Source organism: Enoplosus armatus, chromosome 3, assembly GCF_043641665.1.
Source record: "Enoplosus armatus isolate fEnoArm2 chromosome 3, fEnoArm2.hap1, whole genome shotgun sequence".
Classification (NCBI taxonomy): Eukaryota; Metazoa; Chordata; class Actinopteri; order Centrarchiformes; family Enoplosidae; genus Enoplosus; species Enoplosus armatus.
Genome location: NC_092182.1, coordinates 1,030,596 through 1,047,753, shown reverse-complemented (window position 1 = coordinate 1,047,753; position 17,158 = coordinate 1,030,596). Strand labels below are relative to the sequence as shown.

General features: G+C 43.9%; 1 protein-coding gene and 1 non-coding gene across 2 annotated transcripts in view; both read right to left on the bottom strand.

Moving 5' to 3' along the window:
* Positions 1-3,041: 3,041 nt before the first annotated feature.
* The window catches only part of epha8 (eph receptor A8), a 101,531-nt gene continuing 87,414 nt past the window's right edge, over positions 3,042-17,158 (bottom strand). The window contains exons 12-20 of the mRNA XM_070902052.1: positions 16,587-16,654; positions 16,114-16,239; positions 15,335-15,520; positions 12,195-12,256; positions 11,298-11,525; positions 6,382-6,531; positions 6,097-6,287; positions 5,042-5,200; positions 3,042-3,156 (exon numbers count right to left, since the gene is read on the bottom strand). Coding sequence (XP_070758153.1) covers positions 3,042-3,156; positions 5,042-5,200; positions 6,097-6,287; positions 6,382-6,531; positions 11,298-11,525; positions 12,195-12,256; positions 15,335-15,520; positions 16,114-16,239; positions 16,587-16,654 — 1,285 coding nt within the window. The remainder of the gene's footprint in view (positions 3,157-5,041; positions 5,201-6,096; positions 6,288-6,381; positions 6,532-11,297; positions 11,526-12,194; positions 12,257-15,334; positions 15,521-16,113; positions 16,240-16,586; positions 16,655-17,158) is intronic.
* On the bottom strand, positions 12,658-12,730 carry trnaf-gaa (transfer RNA phenylalanine (anticodon GAA)). The gene has a single exon. It is a non-coding gene; the product is annotated as a tRNA-Phe (tRNA).

The window sequence follows — 17,158 nt, the reverse complement described above, 5'->3', positions numbered from 1 at the left end:
CACACCAGTTAGCCCAGCTTTAAACCAACACAGAACAATGATTATTGTGTTTGCATTCAACGACTGCAGCTCCCATGAGGGTTAGAGCGTGCACGCATTAAGAAAGCTAGTGGACACAGGCTCTCTGTTGTGTTAGAAACAGTCGGGAAATCACGGTTGCAGTCACACACAGACAAACGTTCCTTTATTGTGTATTTATGGACAGTTTGCACATTTATCATTAGCAACAAGGATGATTCATCGGCTGTAATAAAACCTCTCAGAGTTGTATTATTTGGAAAACAAATGAGCATGAATAAATAATGAAATGTGAATAAATCCGGTTATTGTTTTTTTTTTTTTCTTCTTCTTCTTCTTCCTCTTCTTCTTCCTTCCAGTGACTGAACTCGCTGTATACATTATAAATCAATTCATCTAGCAAAAACATATCCTAACTTTATAAAATATGGGGTTTTCAGTTTTCAAGTCCAGTGTCTTCAAAGGCATCCGAAAGAAAAAAAAAAAAGGAATCTTTTGAAACCAGTAGTGAAATGCCGCTATGATACATACTCAAGAAATATCATGAGGTTCTTCTCTAATAAAAACTGACATCAATCATCTAGAGGAAAACCTACCGAGGTGCACAAGAAAAAGACATTCTCTTGATGGACGGGGGGGGGGGGGGGGGGGGGGGGGGGGGGGTATAAATTAGGGCTAATTGAGAGTGTTTAGATAGAAACATTCTACTTACATGTTCCACTTTTCATCAACACTGAGGCAAACAGTGTAATCACACTTAATCAGAAGTAACACTTTATTTTACAGTCTGTGTAGCTTATGTGTACTATATTGCCAGCATTCACGCCCGAAAAACGCGTTCAGATATGCACTCCGGGGTGCAGAATTATTGCACTGAATAGCGCCAGTGCTGACGTTGATCCCCAAAAACACCCACTGAATTGAACAAGCATCTGTACCGTTTTGTCCATAAATGCCAAGAGAGTCGGGGGGGCGGGGGGGGGGGGGTTCAGGTGGAGCACACCCTCCCAGCAAAACATGCCTAAGAAACGACAACTTGGATATAGAGGTATAGAGGACGCTCCACCCGAATATACGTCTTAATTTTGGTCGAATGCTAAAAAGATGGACGGTATATTTATATTGGATTAATATTTAATGATTTTTAATACTTAAGGGGAAATTTAAGGGAAATATAAAAATGTTGCACAGGTTTGGCAGTCATGGGCTACTTTAGGAGGATACATTGCGATAAAGATTCGTGGACCACTGTGACATTTTAACACCCGGCGGTCACAACAGGGATTCGATGAAGCCAACATCGGGGGGCTTAGTGTGGCGCTGGCGGCCATGTTGTAGGCCGTGGACAGTCACTGTAAACAGGTGTTGTTCAGCGTTGCAACAGAATCCATTCTTTCGCTGGTATTTTCTTCCCAAACTCATCTGACTGATGATTTTAGAGTTGGACGTTTTAGCGACGCTCGGCTCAGCTCGCCGTTTGTCCACCTAGCTTACACACTGTGGATAATGCGGCAGAAGCTAACGTTAGCATCGGGTTGTCCGCTAACGAAGCAGCTGCTTTGCCAAGCTTGCCTCAAATACATTTTCGATACACGGGATCTTCCAAATGCCTTTAAGCTACACGAAAATGTATTTCTGCATCTGAAAGCAATATGAATATATATATAGAGAGAGAATGGATTTTCTCTTTAGCGGTTTCAAACTAGAGAAACAACAGAACAGAAAGGGTTTGACAAAATAATCTTAAACTCCCTGGCCCTTTCTGGAGATTTCAACTGCATCTCACGTTCCAATCCAGCAAACCGAAGTTTGTTAGTGGCAGTGGATTGAACGTTTGGTTAAGATTAATTTATCAAGCTACTGTTCCCAGGGAAACTGAAATAGGTTTGCATTACATGAAGTGCATTTAAAATATATTTGTTGAGACATTTAAACCTGATTTGAAATGCACTTGCAGTGCATTTGGAATAATGTTAAAATAAGAGGTATAAGAAGAAACCCCCAAATAAACTGAATCATATAACAATATTTGAAATGGCCAATATTATTATTTTGTATGCATATTTAAACACATACTGTATGTCATTTAAATACATTTTTATATTTGGAAAGAAATCTCACGAGCGAGCTTACATATAACACCAGTGAATGCTGGATATCTCTTTTTCTTCTTGGGTTTCAGACCGTCATGTTTAGCCATCGTTTGTGTAATATCTCTGGCTCCAGTTGTGGCTGAGATGGGATTTGTGACACAGCCGCAAAGCCTCCCCAACGCAGAGAGATTGTAGAATAAAGTGCACTGTAACTGAATCACACGCGTCTTCCAAGTACAGTAGTTGTGCGCCGCGCAGCTTCAAACTGGGCAGAGGGCTCCAGGGCTCTCCTGGGGTCATTCATCAAGGTTTGGACGGCGGAGAAATGTGCCTCTTGTTGGTATTAATAGCCTTGGGTGAAATAGGTCTTCTCCGCTGTGGAGACGATCTGGCAACTCGGGTGAGCCCTATCTACCTTTTCTCCACTTTTTCTGACTCGAGCCTCGTCCTGGGCCTCATTCTCCTCAAGCTGTTACCGCAGGAGAGGCGGCGAGTGTCATCAAAACACTCCCACCCTCCACATCACTCCGTGTACTCTTGCTATTGCCCCGGTTCAGTAAATCATATTTCTCTGATAAATTCATGATTGATAAATTATCTTCTCTTTGTAGACAATAAAATTAAAATAATTTGTGGTAATTAAGGCAGTCTTTCCATTTATAAACAAGACATCTAAACTCATAAAATGTAATTGGATAGGAAAAGAAAAATGAAAGGCCGGACTTGTCCCAAAGAAGTCACGTTTACTCCGTAGTTAAAACCTTTCATGTTTTGTTCTTCAATCTCTTGAGGAAAAAAAAGTCTTGTAAAGTTCCCACATATCTTCTTCTCCCATTTATCAGATCATCTTAAATTCCTTTAGAGTCCCTCTAGACCTTACAGAAACCTGGGTTTCCTAGATTTCAGCAGAAAGACACCTCAGCGTTGGAGTTATACGTGCACAGACGGCACACTCTTGTTGAGAACCTGCGCCCTCATCACCTGGACACTGGTCATGATCTTCTTCTGGTGGCCCATCAGCGTCACCCCGAGCCTCTGGATGTCCCTGCACAACACACACACACACACACACACACAGACACAAACACACACTAAAATCTGAGTAGTTGATCTATGGTAATGCTGTTTCGGTCTCGCATTTTGAGGAATACATAGATCAAAGAAACACATTGAAAACATGGTAAAGATAATGGCCAGGGCCTTCCACAGACTGTATATAAAGATGGACGACATGGCAGGTCCCTGAAAGGGAAGCCAACACATCTTGATCGCCCCCTGGTGGCTGGCTGCAGTATAGGTCATAAGCCCCGCCACCTCCATGTTAACGGATGGGACATGAAACAAAAACTAAAAAAGTACACGTCAAATACATTTTCCCCAAAGGTGGTTTCTGTCATTTCAGGTAGTTCTTATCACGCTGATGTTTGTTCAAGTGTTCGTTTTTCTCATCAGTTTGGTTTTAATTAGTTACTTGATGCTATCAAAACAGGGTGAGACGACATGATTGACAGCTGTGATTGACTGGTGTGCTCGTGATTGGGTCGGGTGGGGGTATGGGCGGGACCTCGATACCGCAGTGCCACCCCCCGATCCCCAATGAGCAGACTCTGGCTCCAAATGACGTCATCAGCGCAACCTGGCAGCGGCCGTATTGGTTTCATCTTTGTACAGTGGGAGGAAGTGGAGACGCGTCGGCCATCTTTATATACAGTATCTGGTGGAGACGCGTCGGCCATCTTTATATACAGTATCTGGTGGAGACGCGTCGGCCGTCGGCCATCTTTATATACAGTATCTGGTGGAGACGCGTCGGCCATCTTTATATACAGTCTATCACAGTTACTCTGTAATGATTGTTTTTGATCATCTGCCACTTTAATTTTCTGTCGATTGTGTGCAAACTCAACACGTCTTCCATATTTAAGGTTTTTTTTTTTTTTGTCTTTATTAAAGTGGCTATAACATACGTACAATAACAATGTATTAAATGACCAAATCTGCTGAGAATTATCAGCTGAATCTGCATTTCCCCTCGTCTTTACGGACCTTTTTATAGTGAGTTTCAGTTTCATTGTTTATCTGTCCGCCCCACAGCCTTACTCTTTTGGTTCATTCTCACCGCTCTCACAGCATCGTTTTTAGAGAGAGAGAGAGAGAGAGAGGAGGAGGAATGACATGCAACAAAGGTCCCTAGTCAGAACCGAACTGGAGACGTTGTGATTAAATGGTTATTACAGTTATTTCACTCATTACTAGCTTTCTACTGGCTAAAAGGACATAACCTTTCTCCTGGCCTTTTAATGTGAAAAAGCTGCAGGAACTGTTGAGCTTCATAGACTGTAGCTTGACGCCGATCAAAACGACAGCAAAGAAAAAGCAATTGGAGTTATTCAGAAAATGTGAACAGTCCTTCTGTTAAAAAGAGAAATTCAGAGTAATTGATTGGCGAGTATTATTTAGTGGTAGTTGAGACTTAGCTTTTATTCGAGGCACAACGCACAATTTGCTGCAATTCACTTTCACACTATAGGAGAGAAGTGGTCATGAAGTATGTGATGATAGTCGTGAAGGACGGACTTGAAGGCCAATTGAAATAGAAATAAGCTAGGATCCTGACCCCTGGCTCGGATATAAATGTGCTGTAGGAGGGTTTATTGTGCTTGTGACTGAGCTCAATGGATGAAGACACCCATTAGACGGAACTGTGGAGGTGGTAATTAACAAAGAGCATGAGCGGTGCAGAAACACGACAATTGTATCTCTATTTTCTGAGATTAACTTGGAGCAGTTTTATAATGATCCAATGTGCAGAGGCTACAGTTTAAGCCCCAGGGAGGCTGGTACAGCCCGGCAGCTAACGTCTGCCAAGAGCTAACGGCTCACCATCGCCCTCTGAGATGATATCACTCTCCATCATGGTCAGTACTTACCCTTGGTTCATGCCTATGACGTGTCCCAGACTGTGGTACCCCCCCGCTGCAAAATGGTCCTTGTAGCGGCCCATCTTTATGGTGTCCAGCCACTCGTTCACTGAGTTACAGCTGCTGAAGTCGGGGATAGCTCTCTCCATCAGCGGCGGACTGCTGAAGCTGTGGCCGAGAGAGACAGATGGCCATGGTTTGACGGGGAGAGAGGAGGATGGATGGGAAGACAAAAAGATTAGTTGGAGGGAGTCTGGAAACGAGAAAAGAGTCAAAAAGTGAGCAAGAGGCAGAGCGACTGGGGGGAAAGGGGGGCTTTGAAATGCGCTAGTAGCTGAGGCAGAAAATCAATAGCTGTTAAAATGATAGAGAAGAGGTGGGCGACTGTGGTAGCAGCATGGCTGCTTTGGGTAGATTAATAAAGGGAGAAATCCTTAACACTCCTCCTTCTCCTCTGCCTCTTCCTCCACCCACTACTCCCCCACCTCGCACACAGGCGCACAGTGCCACGCACCACTGGCTCCGTAGGACCCGGGATCTGAACAGAGCAATTTACACAGGTCCAGCGTCAGCCCGGGTGCCTTCTCAAACCTGCTCCCAGATTCACCGCGGATCAATGTCAATATCACAGCCGGGCTTTTACTTAACGCACAGCGCGTCTATCAGAGATGAGCTTATCGGGGGGGGGGGGGAACGAACACGGCCACTCGCTTCATCTGCCAGAGAACTTTGAGGGAAACTTTAGGCTGCAACTTCATCCCACTGCGCTCATGTCTGATAGCAGCTGGATGAGATTGGATTTACTCTGCCTCCCACACCAGGACAGTTACTTAGTAGCCTAACAGTCTGTCACCATATATTGTCCGGGAGATCATCTTCTGAGCCCCTCGCACACGGTGTCTTGCTTTGATTTGCAGCTTAATCCGCTAATCACATGAACCAATATTTGATTAAATGTTGGCGAACTGTCACGCCAAATTAAATCAAAAAGACTCCTCCGCATGTGACACAACGCACCCATGTTGCTTCACCGCAAATATGGATCTATTCAGTGGCCCACCCACCTGCAGAGCGTGTCCATAGACTTCAGGTTCTCTGGGTTGCGGATTAGCTTGTCAAGAACGGTGACTATCTGGCAAAAGCGTGGCCTCTCGTTGCGATCCTTCTGCCAGCAGTCCAGCATGAGTGTGTGTAGAGCAGCAGGGCAGCCCATAGGAGCAGGCAGCCTGTAGCCCTCCTCCACGGACTTGATCACCTGCACATGTACAGCAAAAAATACGGATGAGACTACGGCGTCTGCTATGAAAAAATACCATGAAGGTTAGCTACGGTCGACAAATAGCGCTCACATCTCTGTTGGTGAGGTTCCAGTATGGTCGCTCCCCGTAGGACATCACCTCCCACATGACCACTCCATAGCTCCACACGTCACTGGAGGAGGAGAACTTCCTGTACGCGATGGCCTCCGGGGCTGTCCAGCGGATTGGAATTTTCCCGCCCTGTCGGGAACATTAAGAAAGTTTGATCAGGGTGCATCACACGGGGTTTAATCAGTCTCAAAACCTGCGCATATGAATGCATTCCCGCGAGTTCACACAACAGTATCCGCAAGCGGACATTTCTGCTCCTTGTGCACAAATGTGGTCCCTTGCCAGCGAGGGGCTGCGAGGAGCGCTCGCTCGACCCTCCTCAAGTGCTCGCAAATGCTCAACACTCGCTCGTCAAGGTGACTTTTGAGACTTTTGAGGTGGGGATGGAATAGGCAGTGGCTGATGTCTCCCCTTGGTTACTTTCAACACCCGCCGTAATGTTAATCTGCTCAAAGTGTGCGTGCAAATGAAATGTAGTTTCAGGTTTTTTTGTACTCTCACTACTTTGTTGCGCCACCAGTCAGGCTAGGTTATAACTTAGTGTGAGACGTGATGGCTCCATGAAAATGGTTGTTTTGTTTCCAACTTTATTGAGAAAATTCAATTCATTCAATACATGGAGTATTCATTATAAAAGTTGCAGTAAATATACTTCACAGTATAAAACAACCTAATATAAAAATGTAATTCAATTGTACAACGAATAATACAATGTAGGAAAAGGAAAGAAGAATAACAACAATAAAGAAAAAACCTCGGTAAAGAAAAATGGATATCTTTGAAATCAGAAATTTACTTTAACTCATACTGTTCCTGCACCTCATTATCAGGCATGTCTTTGTCACCCCTATTCTCAAAACCCTGCTCACTACGATACTTAAAATAAGTTCTCCAACTTCTTATGCCGTCAAGTGTGCCACAACTCAACACCAGCACTGGAATCAAACCCGGATATGCCTGGAGATGAGAGCTGCACAAGTAGAAGGTCAGAGGGTGTCCTTGTTTTTAGGTTTGAACGCCGGTCTGATTTGACCCAACTTCATGACGTTAAATCCCCTCTAACAGTCAGCTGTCGAAGCAGGGACCGCCAGGCTCAGATCCATCGGTTCCAGGACGTCGGGACAGGAGTCACCATGAGGCTGATTGAGGTAAACCCATGTCAGGGTTTTCAGTTGCTGGGGCTGAAGATAAAGCCTGGCTTTCAACATGGCCCACTGGTCAACAGTCAGGTTCAGAAGATGACAGGACTGGGGAGAAGTGGTCAACTAGGACATCAATTTGAGCATCATTAAGTTAGACTGTTCTGTCTGCTGAGCTAGATCTCAATCTGAACTAACCTCCTTCCTCCTCTCCTGACTGTGGCCAGTTACTGAGGCTGACCAGCTTTGTAGCCATCAGAACACATGTGCTCACATCCTTGAACCAGTCCCTAATGCTCTCAGAAAACCTGTCCAGAAGACCTCCCGACACCTGATGAGGACCCTGTTGTCACCTTCACCAGTAATCAGGGACACTCCCTTGAACATCTTCTATTTATTCGCATCCAAAAGAACATTTTATCACCTTATATCAGACAAGACATACCTGGTCCTCTGCTTCTCTAACACTGCCTGCATGGAGCTCAGACAACTGTGATCGTCTGCCACGGTGATGGTGGACCTCCGCAGAGTTTCAGATATGCTGCTCAAATGGTGTCAAAGAGGAACCCACAAAACCTAAGTACCACAGCTTCCTTGGCAGTTGCACAGTATTTCCTGGCCTTACACTGCTGCACTCCCCTGACGCCTTGTGCTCAGATCAAAGGATCTGATCTAAAATTGCACAAAAACAAATAGCTCAGTCCAATGAGCCAACCTGCCATGGCAAATTGCATTATTTATTAATTATTTCTGAAAATATCACATACAGCAACTACCAAGTACTGTAACTCCCAAGTACTGTGACTCTACTGTGTAGTTGTTGTATGTGATAGGATACCAAGAGGTGGGCCAACCATCCACCGACTCAGGTGGGCATGATGGGAGATAATCCCAACACCTTAAAGCTGTTGATGAGGTTTGAGCGGTTTAGGGAACTGACATGGTAGAACGCATATATGACCGCCAGCAGCTCCTCAACGTTTTGGAAAAGCCTGATGCTTGTTATTGCGTCTTTAAAACTGAGCTCCAACCGGTGTGCTATACAGTGGACACCTATTACATATGGTCTGTTGTCTCCTTTCAGATGATGGACAACAGGGGCTATTATTCCGAAACCCCAATAGTCCAAAAAATGTCCCATTGGACCGAAAGCCCATTTGCCCATTATCCCAAAAACAAAGGCCCATTGGTCCAAAGGCCCATTGCTCCTAAATGGACATTTTTTGGACTTTTGGAATAATGGGCCATCGGAACAATGACATGGCACGGAACACACCTCTCCTTGCACCAGTCATTACTGCTGCACCATCTGTGGCTATCGCCACCTGCTTCTCCTCCCAGTCTTTGCTGACTGGCCCCATGATCTCCGGATGGCTTCTGTCATTGTCTCTGCATCTGCCTTCTCCACTGCCGTAATTCCCACAATCCGTGTGAAACGATTTTCAGTTTGGTTGCTGTTGGCGGTCGTCAGAGCCTTCACAACAGGGGACGATGACACAGGTAAGGATGACGAACGTTGGCTTGATTTTTCGTGATCCTTGATGTTTTCCAATTGTTTCTTTGTTTGTGTCTTGCGTGTCAGCAGCAAACACTGCCGTGCACGCTGTGGTTTTGAGCTTCATGTTTTAGCCAGGACCGCGGGGCTCCTGCGTCTTTCAGACACCACTTCTCGCAAAAAAACGCTGACCTCTGTTCATCTTTCTCTTCGTCTTCAGGCTTCGGTGGCTTAACACCAGGAATGTGTCGCCACATCTCAAAGAACATGCAACGCGGATGTTTCTCACGGAAAAAACACATAGACATTGTGTAGAAGGCGCCAAACGGTGGCAGGGCGGCATGGTGGAGCAGTGGTTAGCACTGTCGCACGGGAGGTAGAGCGGCTTGGGGGGTCGACGAAGTGTCCTTGAGCAAGACACTGAACCCGAAGCTGGAAGAAGTATTCAGATCCTTAACTTAAAGCTACACTAATTAATACTTCTATACTAACAATGGATCAAATAACTGTGTAACGTGAAAGGGGTTTGCTCGTAATGATGAGCCCACAGAAAATCATCGGCTGACTCTATGGAGAATTTTAGTTCCTTTTAGCTCATTATTTTGGTTTTATGGCCAGTTTAAGTTAAACCACAGACTAGAAATACCCCAATACAAGTAAAGGCACAGAAGTACTCTTAGCGAAATGTAGTTAGAATAACAAACGTACGAGCACTTACGCAGAAAGGTCCCATTCATACTGTTGTTATGTACAGCAAATTATTGTTTTATCGCTGATGCCTTGATGTTACAGCAAGTGAAAGTTAAGTACTAAGAAAGTTAAGCTCATTTTAAGTACTTTATATACTGTTGAGCATATATAGTAGTAGAAAGTAGCATAAAATGGAGATTAGAAATGTTAGAAACGTACTACCTAAAATACATACATTGAGTACGGTACTTTACATGAAAGCAAAAAGTGAAATGACACACTGTGGTTAAATGACTAAATAGAGCCAGTGTGGGCATGTGGTGCAGGCCAGGACAAGAATAGACTTGCAAATGTTCGCAAGTATGTGGACTACTTACGTTATTCTTGATATAAAACTGACACTTAATTAGGCTGACAAATGGATACATCGCTTCTTAAACAAACAAAGCACTCCCTGTGGGTTATTTTAAACACTTGAAGGTTACTCTCAAAAAGTAGCCCATTATAGACACTTGATGTCCTGCTACAACATTAAAACCAGAACCCACTGGAGTTCTCTAACTTTAACTCACGATCTCAATACTTTCAGGGTCTTCAAAGTGACTTTGCTGCCAGATCCCACAGAACAGGCAGCTTTATTCACTTTCCTCAGATTTCCAGGCAGTAATTGGAACTGTATTAATCTTCAGCCACTATCAACCATTAATTCGAGACGTGCTGTAATGATGTTATAATGTCTGTAATATCATCATCTACAATCCCTTTCCCCTTCAGAATGTCTCCGAGTGAGGCAGCTCGTGATCACCTTGCCTTCTGTAAATCTGATTGCTGAGCTTTAACAGACGAATGTGTCAAATGCTGATTTCCATCTGTGTGCCGTGAGCTGATAACATCATGCTGGAGGGAGATGGCCTTTTTTTTTTTTTCTTCAGTTATGACTTAATGCATTCGGGGTGGTTAGCGCTGTCGTACCAAGAGGGTTCTGGGTTCGAACCCCCCCTGGCCAGTTGGGGCCTTTCTGTGTGGAGTTGGCATGTTCATCTCTCTCTGAGTACTCCGGCTTCCTCCCACAATTCAAACTTAATTACAAATTACTTTTGTATGTTGGATTTGACTCCAACTTCTATGCTCGTTTCGATGCATCTTTCCTGGCCAGATTTCAGCGGAACTTGCCTTCTTAAATAAGGGTTGCATAAGAATAACAAATATATTTTTACTTGCCAGTTGTCTTCACAAAACATGAACATCTATATTTGAATAAATGTTATGACAGTAATGAGATTCTGCCAAACTCACCATTTTTAGATTTGTTACCTTTTGGCATGCATCTCATTGACATTTGTGGGGTCTGAAGTTCAGACTTTGAACTGTACTTGCTGCTCAAGTGTACAGAAGGCAGCTTAATGCAAGAGCATTCCTCACTGCATGGAAGTCATTGTGATCATTGTTATGTCAGTTAACATGAGGTTGTAACTCATTCACCATCATTCTTTTTAGGTTTCAAATTGTTCAAAAAAGTGTGTGTGTGTCTGAAGGTGTGTGTGTGTGTGTGCGCTGCCGTTAATGCTTGCCTCGATGTGAAAACTCACACTGGTGGTGTATGCAGCGTCGGGGTCGTCCTCCAGTACTCGGGACAGGCCGAAGTCAGAAACCTTACACACAAGGTTGCTGTTGACCAGGATGTTGCGGGCAGCCAGGTCTCTGTGGATGTAGCCCAGGTCAGACAGGTAGGTCATACCAGCCGCAATGCCACGCAGCAACCCGACCAGCTGGATGATGGTGAACTGGCCGTCGTGTCTCTACAGGAAGGCAGAGAGGAAAAGGGAAAAGATCGGGAAGGAGGCGGTAGGGAGAGGGAGTTTTAATGGCAGATCCCAAAAAAAGACTTGATGGTATAGCAGCAGAAAAGATGACGAGAGTGATAATAGAAGAGATTTTAATCAAGATAGAGAAGAGAGTAAAGATAAGAGAATAAAACATGACAGGGATTTGCTTTTAAGTAATAAGCCGCAGTATTTTCATATAAGCAAATACTGGAGCTGTTTGACATTGTCGAAGTAATACAATGTTAAATCAACTTATATCTTGTTAAAGAAAACTTTCTGCCTTTCTCCTGGCAACAATACTCTGACACACAGGAAGTGATGTGAAGTGATGTTGCGCTCCGCCATGTATCTCGATGTATTTCACATTCTCCCTGGAGTGTTGAGAAAACTCTCCAACCTCAGAGGCTCATAAAACCTTTTTGGAAATCCACTGGATTATCAAAACAAGTGCTCTAAGCGTGAATCAAAGCTTTGAGAAAGTGGTGGTGCGCTGTTTTCACCGGATGATGAGCAGCTATAGCTTTGACAGAGAAGGAAAAGATCACCCCTTACTCATTAACGGACAACAGAAAAAGCACCTAAGACTAACAACAAAATGTTTCCGACTTAAAATACTGTTCAACCTGGAGCTTCGATACCAACCCTGAGGAAGGAGTCCAGGGAGCCGTTCTCCATGTACTCTGTGATGATCATCACCGGTTTGCCTGAGGAAACAAACAGAAACTTGCTTATCTACAGCATATATACTACATGTACTTATTGACATGCATGTTAAATGGTAAATGATCTCACTTAAATAGCGCTTTTCAACCTTCACGGTTCCCAAAGCGCTTTACAGCTAAGTCTCATTCACCCATTCACACACCAATGGCGACCGAGCTGCCATGCAAGGCAGCACACACACACACATCGGGAGCAACTTAGGGTTCAGTGTCTTGCGCAAGGACACCTCGACATGACGGTGGCAGCCAGGGATCAAACCCCCCAACCCACTCTAAGCAGCTTTACCTCCCGTGCGCCACCTAACCCAAAACAAACAGGAGCAACTGAAAGAGGCTGCATGCAGGATGAGCGTTTGCGCACATGTTGAAGAAGCCCCATTTGCTGCCAAAACCCGGGATCGAACCAGGGACCTTTAGATCTTCAGTCTAACGCTCTCCCAACTGAGCTATTTCGGCACACACTATGCTGCTGTATGTGTTGCAAAAAATTCTGTCCTATTTACAGCAATCATGTGTATGAGTGAATTTAATTTTGTGATATAGACAGAGGGAACTATCCTTTTTCCACAGCTAGCCTCTGTAGGCTTTATTGTTTCCACGCATACATACGGCGCCTTGATTTGTTTTAGTGTATTTCTGCCTTTGACTTAAAGGGTTAGAAAGTATTTTCTACCCCTCGTGGTATATACCCTTTTAGTTCAGAAGTCATGATTACGTCACGGTGTTAGTTGGAGGCAAACACGAATCACCTCAGAGTAGTCGGCTACATAACCTCCCGAACATATCATGTCGCTGTGTTGTTGGCTGCCAGAATGGAAGGAGTAATGGCTCCAAATGGAAATGTTATCACACACGAGCTGCCACTGCCAGTCAAAAGAAAGTCGAAAGGATTGGACCGAGGCGTTTGTCAAAAAACGCTCGTGTTTGTAGCTCACACAGGCAAAGTTAAATAAAGTATTGTCTGTTGTAGGTGTGGATACCGTTATGTGTCTACAGGTTTGTCATGGCCACCTCATCAGAAATCGGGGAACTCTGAGGAATAGGTGACTTCTCTCGTTACGCTAACTCCTTTAGCGCATTAGCTAACTTTGTTAGCTAGTTGTATGGCCAGAGACAAAACTTGCCCGTTAAATCTTTTGCATTTCAAGTCTCGTAGGCCTTCATGACCATTCAGGACAGAGTTATAGGCATGTAAAGATGTATACGCCCTCAGTTTCTTTTTACTGTACACGCTTGGTTTCTCTGTCAGGGAGGTGTAGCGCTAAATGTCTGGCCATTCCGCCGGAGGTACTCCTGTCAGATCGTCCATCCACGTGAGTGAGCGTGGGCGGGTTGGTCAGTCCGGCCCTGCTGGTTCATGTCCACTTTAACCGAGTGAGTGGCCGTACATATTCAGAGAAACTCCTGTTCTCTTCAGCCGTTGTTAAAAAAAACAAGCCAACAAAACTTGCTAGCTAGCGTTAGCTAACGTGTTCAGGGAATTATTCTGCCTCCACCTAAGCTCCGCCCACAAAAAAACCCTGTCATAATGTTGAAACGGGGATCTATAAACATGTAGAAAGCGTCTGTTCTTTTTGGTGAGGTTTCCAGGTCGCTGGCATCATAGCTGTGTAACACTACATGCTGATTCTAAGCAGGGTTCGAGGATGTATTATGTTCATTAAAAAAGTGATAACATTGGGTATACAGAAAAGGTCAGTAAAAGGTCATACTAAACAACACTTCATGTTGTATGCTGTTGTTGTAAGGAAACGGTGGTTGCTGCTCACAGCAGCAAAACATTCAAATAAACGGAGTCAGAACTAGCCTCTTCTTCAACCTTCAATTTTCAGAGGGTCAGTTTTCTTTCCCTCTGTGAAGTTTAATGGACAGTGACATTCTATAGTTGCAGATATTTAGCATTTCCTGTAATACTAACTAAATGCAAGTGAAACACTCACACTCAGTGTTTTCAAGTTCAGACACAATGTCTCGGGTACTCAGGACAATCCTTAGACCTCCCTCCATTTAGAAATGTGGCAGTGGTGCTTTGGTAGGAACTCATTTTCACTGAACCGCGAAAAGAGATGTTGTTGTGTGAAATGATTGTAAGTATTTAAATTAATTGTGTGAACTGACCCTTTAAAGTACCTTGTTTGGGAAACAATCTTTAATGGTTTGAAGAAGCATTTTGCAATCTGGCATAATCTGTCAGATGGGATACCTTTTAAAGGAGGGAGAAGGTAATTATTATAGTATTACCATCACAGTAGAGAGATTCTTTTTCCTCCTTTTACCTTTTGCCCTTCCAGTAAAAAGTACTACACATTATAACAGTGCCATGCGATTTGAGCTCCATGGCGAATGTTGAGTCATCTTTCTAATCTTTTTTCTATCGAGTGCTAACCATGGGGCAAAAAGCAAAAGTTGTGACAGCTTTACATAATGCCGGCCTTACACCAACGAGCTGTCTAAAGTCTTTTTCTCATCTTCCGATAAAATCACTTTGTCGTCATAGATTACATTGATGCTGAATGCCGAAAATACAAAAGCCCTTTATCTTGCGTTTCCAGAGTGATGTGTTTTTACGGACGCTTAAGGAATTTTTAATACGTTATATTTCTTAAAGTGAGTTTTGGAGTAATGTTTTCCCCAGAGAGCGCAGGGAGCTTTAGTTTAATTCAAACTGCTAATACGTACAGTTGTTTAATGCTTCGTCACCACTACAGAAACACTAGGTAACTGCTTAACTATGATACGGCTATCTGACGTTTACAGCTGTTAGTGAAAGCAGCTTTATTGGTCATAATCATAGACTGTATATACAGTCTATGGTCTGCTACTACAAGCTTGTATATGTATATGTAGTCTTGTAAATAGTGACCCTGGAAGATCCCCAGTCTTTGCAAAGTCTGTCTTTTCAAAGTCTTCTAGTGTATGGTAGGTTGTCTATAGCCTACATGACGTTACACATACAGTAGTATTAATTCTCATGCTTAATATTCCAGATTTTTTTTGTCATGAATATTAATAATCCTGAAAACGACTTCACAATAATACACACTTTTAGCGGCAACGTACTCTGAGTTACCACTCCCTCCAGGCGGATGACGTTGGGGTGGTCGAACTGGGCCATGATGGATGCCTCAGACAGGAAGTCCCTCTTCTGCTTCTCTGTGTATCCTGCCTTCAGGGTCTTCAGGGCCACTGGGATGTCTCTCTTTCCTGGGAGTCTCATACGTCCATAACACACCTCCCCAAACTCCCCTAAACACATACACAAGGATGATCCCAATTCGGCATGAAACACTTTCAAGCTTTAATGTTATTCCACCGCCCCCCGCTTAAGCAGTGATTATAAATAAGAATGTGTCTTAAAGTTCATTTATAGGTTCGATAAAAGAAACAAATCCACTTACAGGCTGTGTATCTACATACGTGCGCAAAACTGGCGGTAAGTTAATCATCCATCAGCCTCCTCCTCATTCATTCTTATCTTTAGCTTTAGAGGGAACTTTAAGTGTGATATCTGTTACTTGTCTTCCTCAGTTTTATACTTTATATTTCTCCGCATGTCTGCAGGAGTCACATCTAGCACAGTGTATTGTGGAGCTGACACAGTGTTAGTATTCCCTGCCTGTCTGAGGAGCTCTGATTGACAGTCCCACGCAACGCTCTGATTCCGCTCTGCCATCCTCCTCTCTGCTGCACACCACAGCCTTTACACCGGCCAATGATTTTAAGTTAGCTCAGCCAATGATTCTCACTGTTTGTGTGTGTGTGTGTGTGTGTGTGTGTGTGTCTCTGTTTGTGTGTGTGTGTGTGTGTGTGTGCGAGTGCACACAAGTTCATGGTTTTACCTGAACCAATGATTTTCTCTATTTTGATCCTGGAAGCTTCAATTTCTCTGGCAAACTCGTGGACCGCCTGGCAGGGGTCCTCGTATGTGTGCGGGTCGATATAGAACCTTGCGTCGGGGAATGACACTAAGATAAACAACATTAGCATTTGGTCACATATCGGAGAATGAGAGCAACATCACATCTGAGCCCCTGTCACTGGTGTGTGTGTGTGTGTGTGTGTGTGTGTGTGTGTGTGTGTGTGTGTGTGTGGAGGGAAACTAACTTGATGAAAGGAAAAGAAATGACTCAGAAAGAAGCAGTGAGAGAATAAACAGCATGCAGGGAACGAGGCCTCTGTGCTCCCGTAATCACTCAGAGCGTGAGGGAAAATGTTTGCTCTGAGGATGAACTTTATTACATGGGGATAAAAATAGTGAGGAATGTGATCTAATCTATCATTGGTAATAAATGAGGGATGGGACCAAACATACCGTGACCGTTCTGGTAATGCATCTTCTCCTCATCAGAGTCCTGGAAGGCTTTGCTGTATCCACAGTGTCTATACAAACCACACACACACACACGCAAAGGACAAACACACACACACGCACACACACATAAACAGACGGCGGGATGAAGACAGGACAATAGTGAAATATTTGTACTATCAAACTCTAACCGCAGCTCATGATCAATGAGTCAATAATTGTTAATAATGAATTATTATCTTCAACAGAGCTATTCACCACTTAGTGATAGTGAGTTATTTATAAGGAACCACCAGTCAGCCTGGTCTCCTGTTAATTAGGTATTCCAATTGCGGAGTTTAAAGGGTCACTTCACCCACATCACAACAAAAAAAAAAGAAAAGATTTCTGCTGTCACCTCAGCACATGGGGTGAATTGTGGAATGAAATGTTTGTACCACACTTTTTTTTTGGGGGGGGGGGGGGGGGGGGGGGTAAGTTGAGTGAACCAATTTCCCAAACCTGAAAATGAGTCAGCATTTTTACCCTTCCTGTTCCCTCCTCTCAAAGTCAGTGTTTTTTTTTTAAATGGGTTT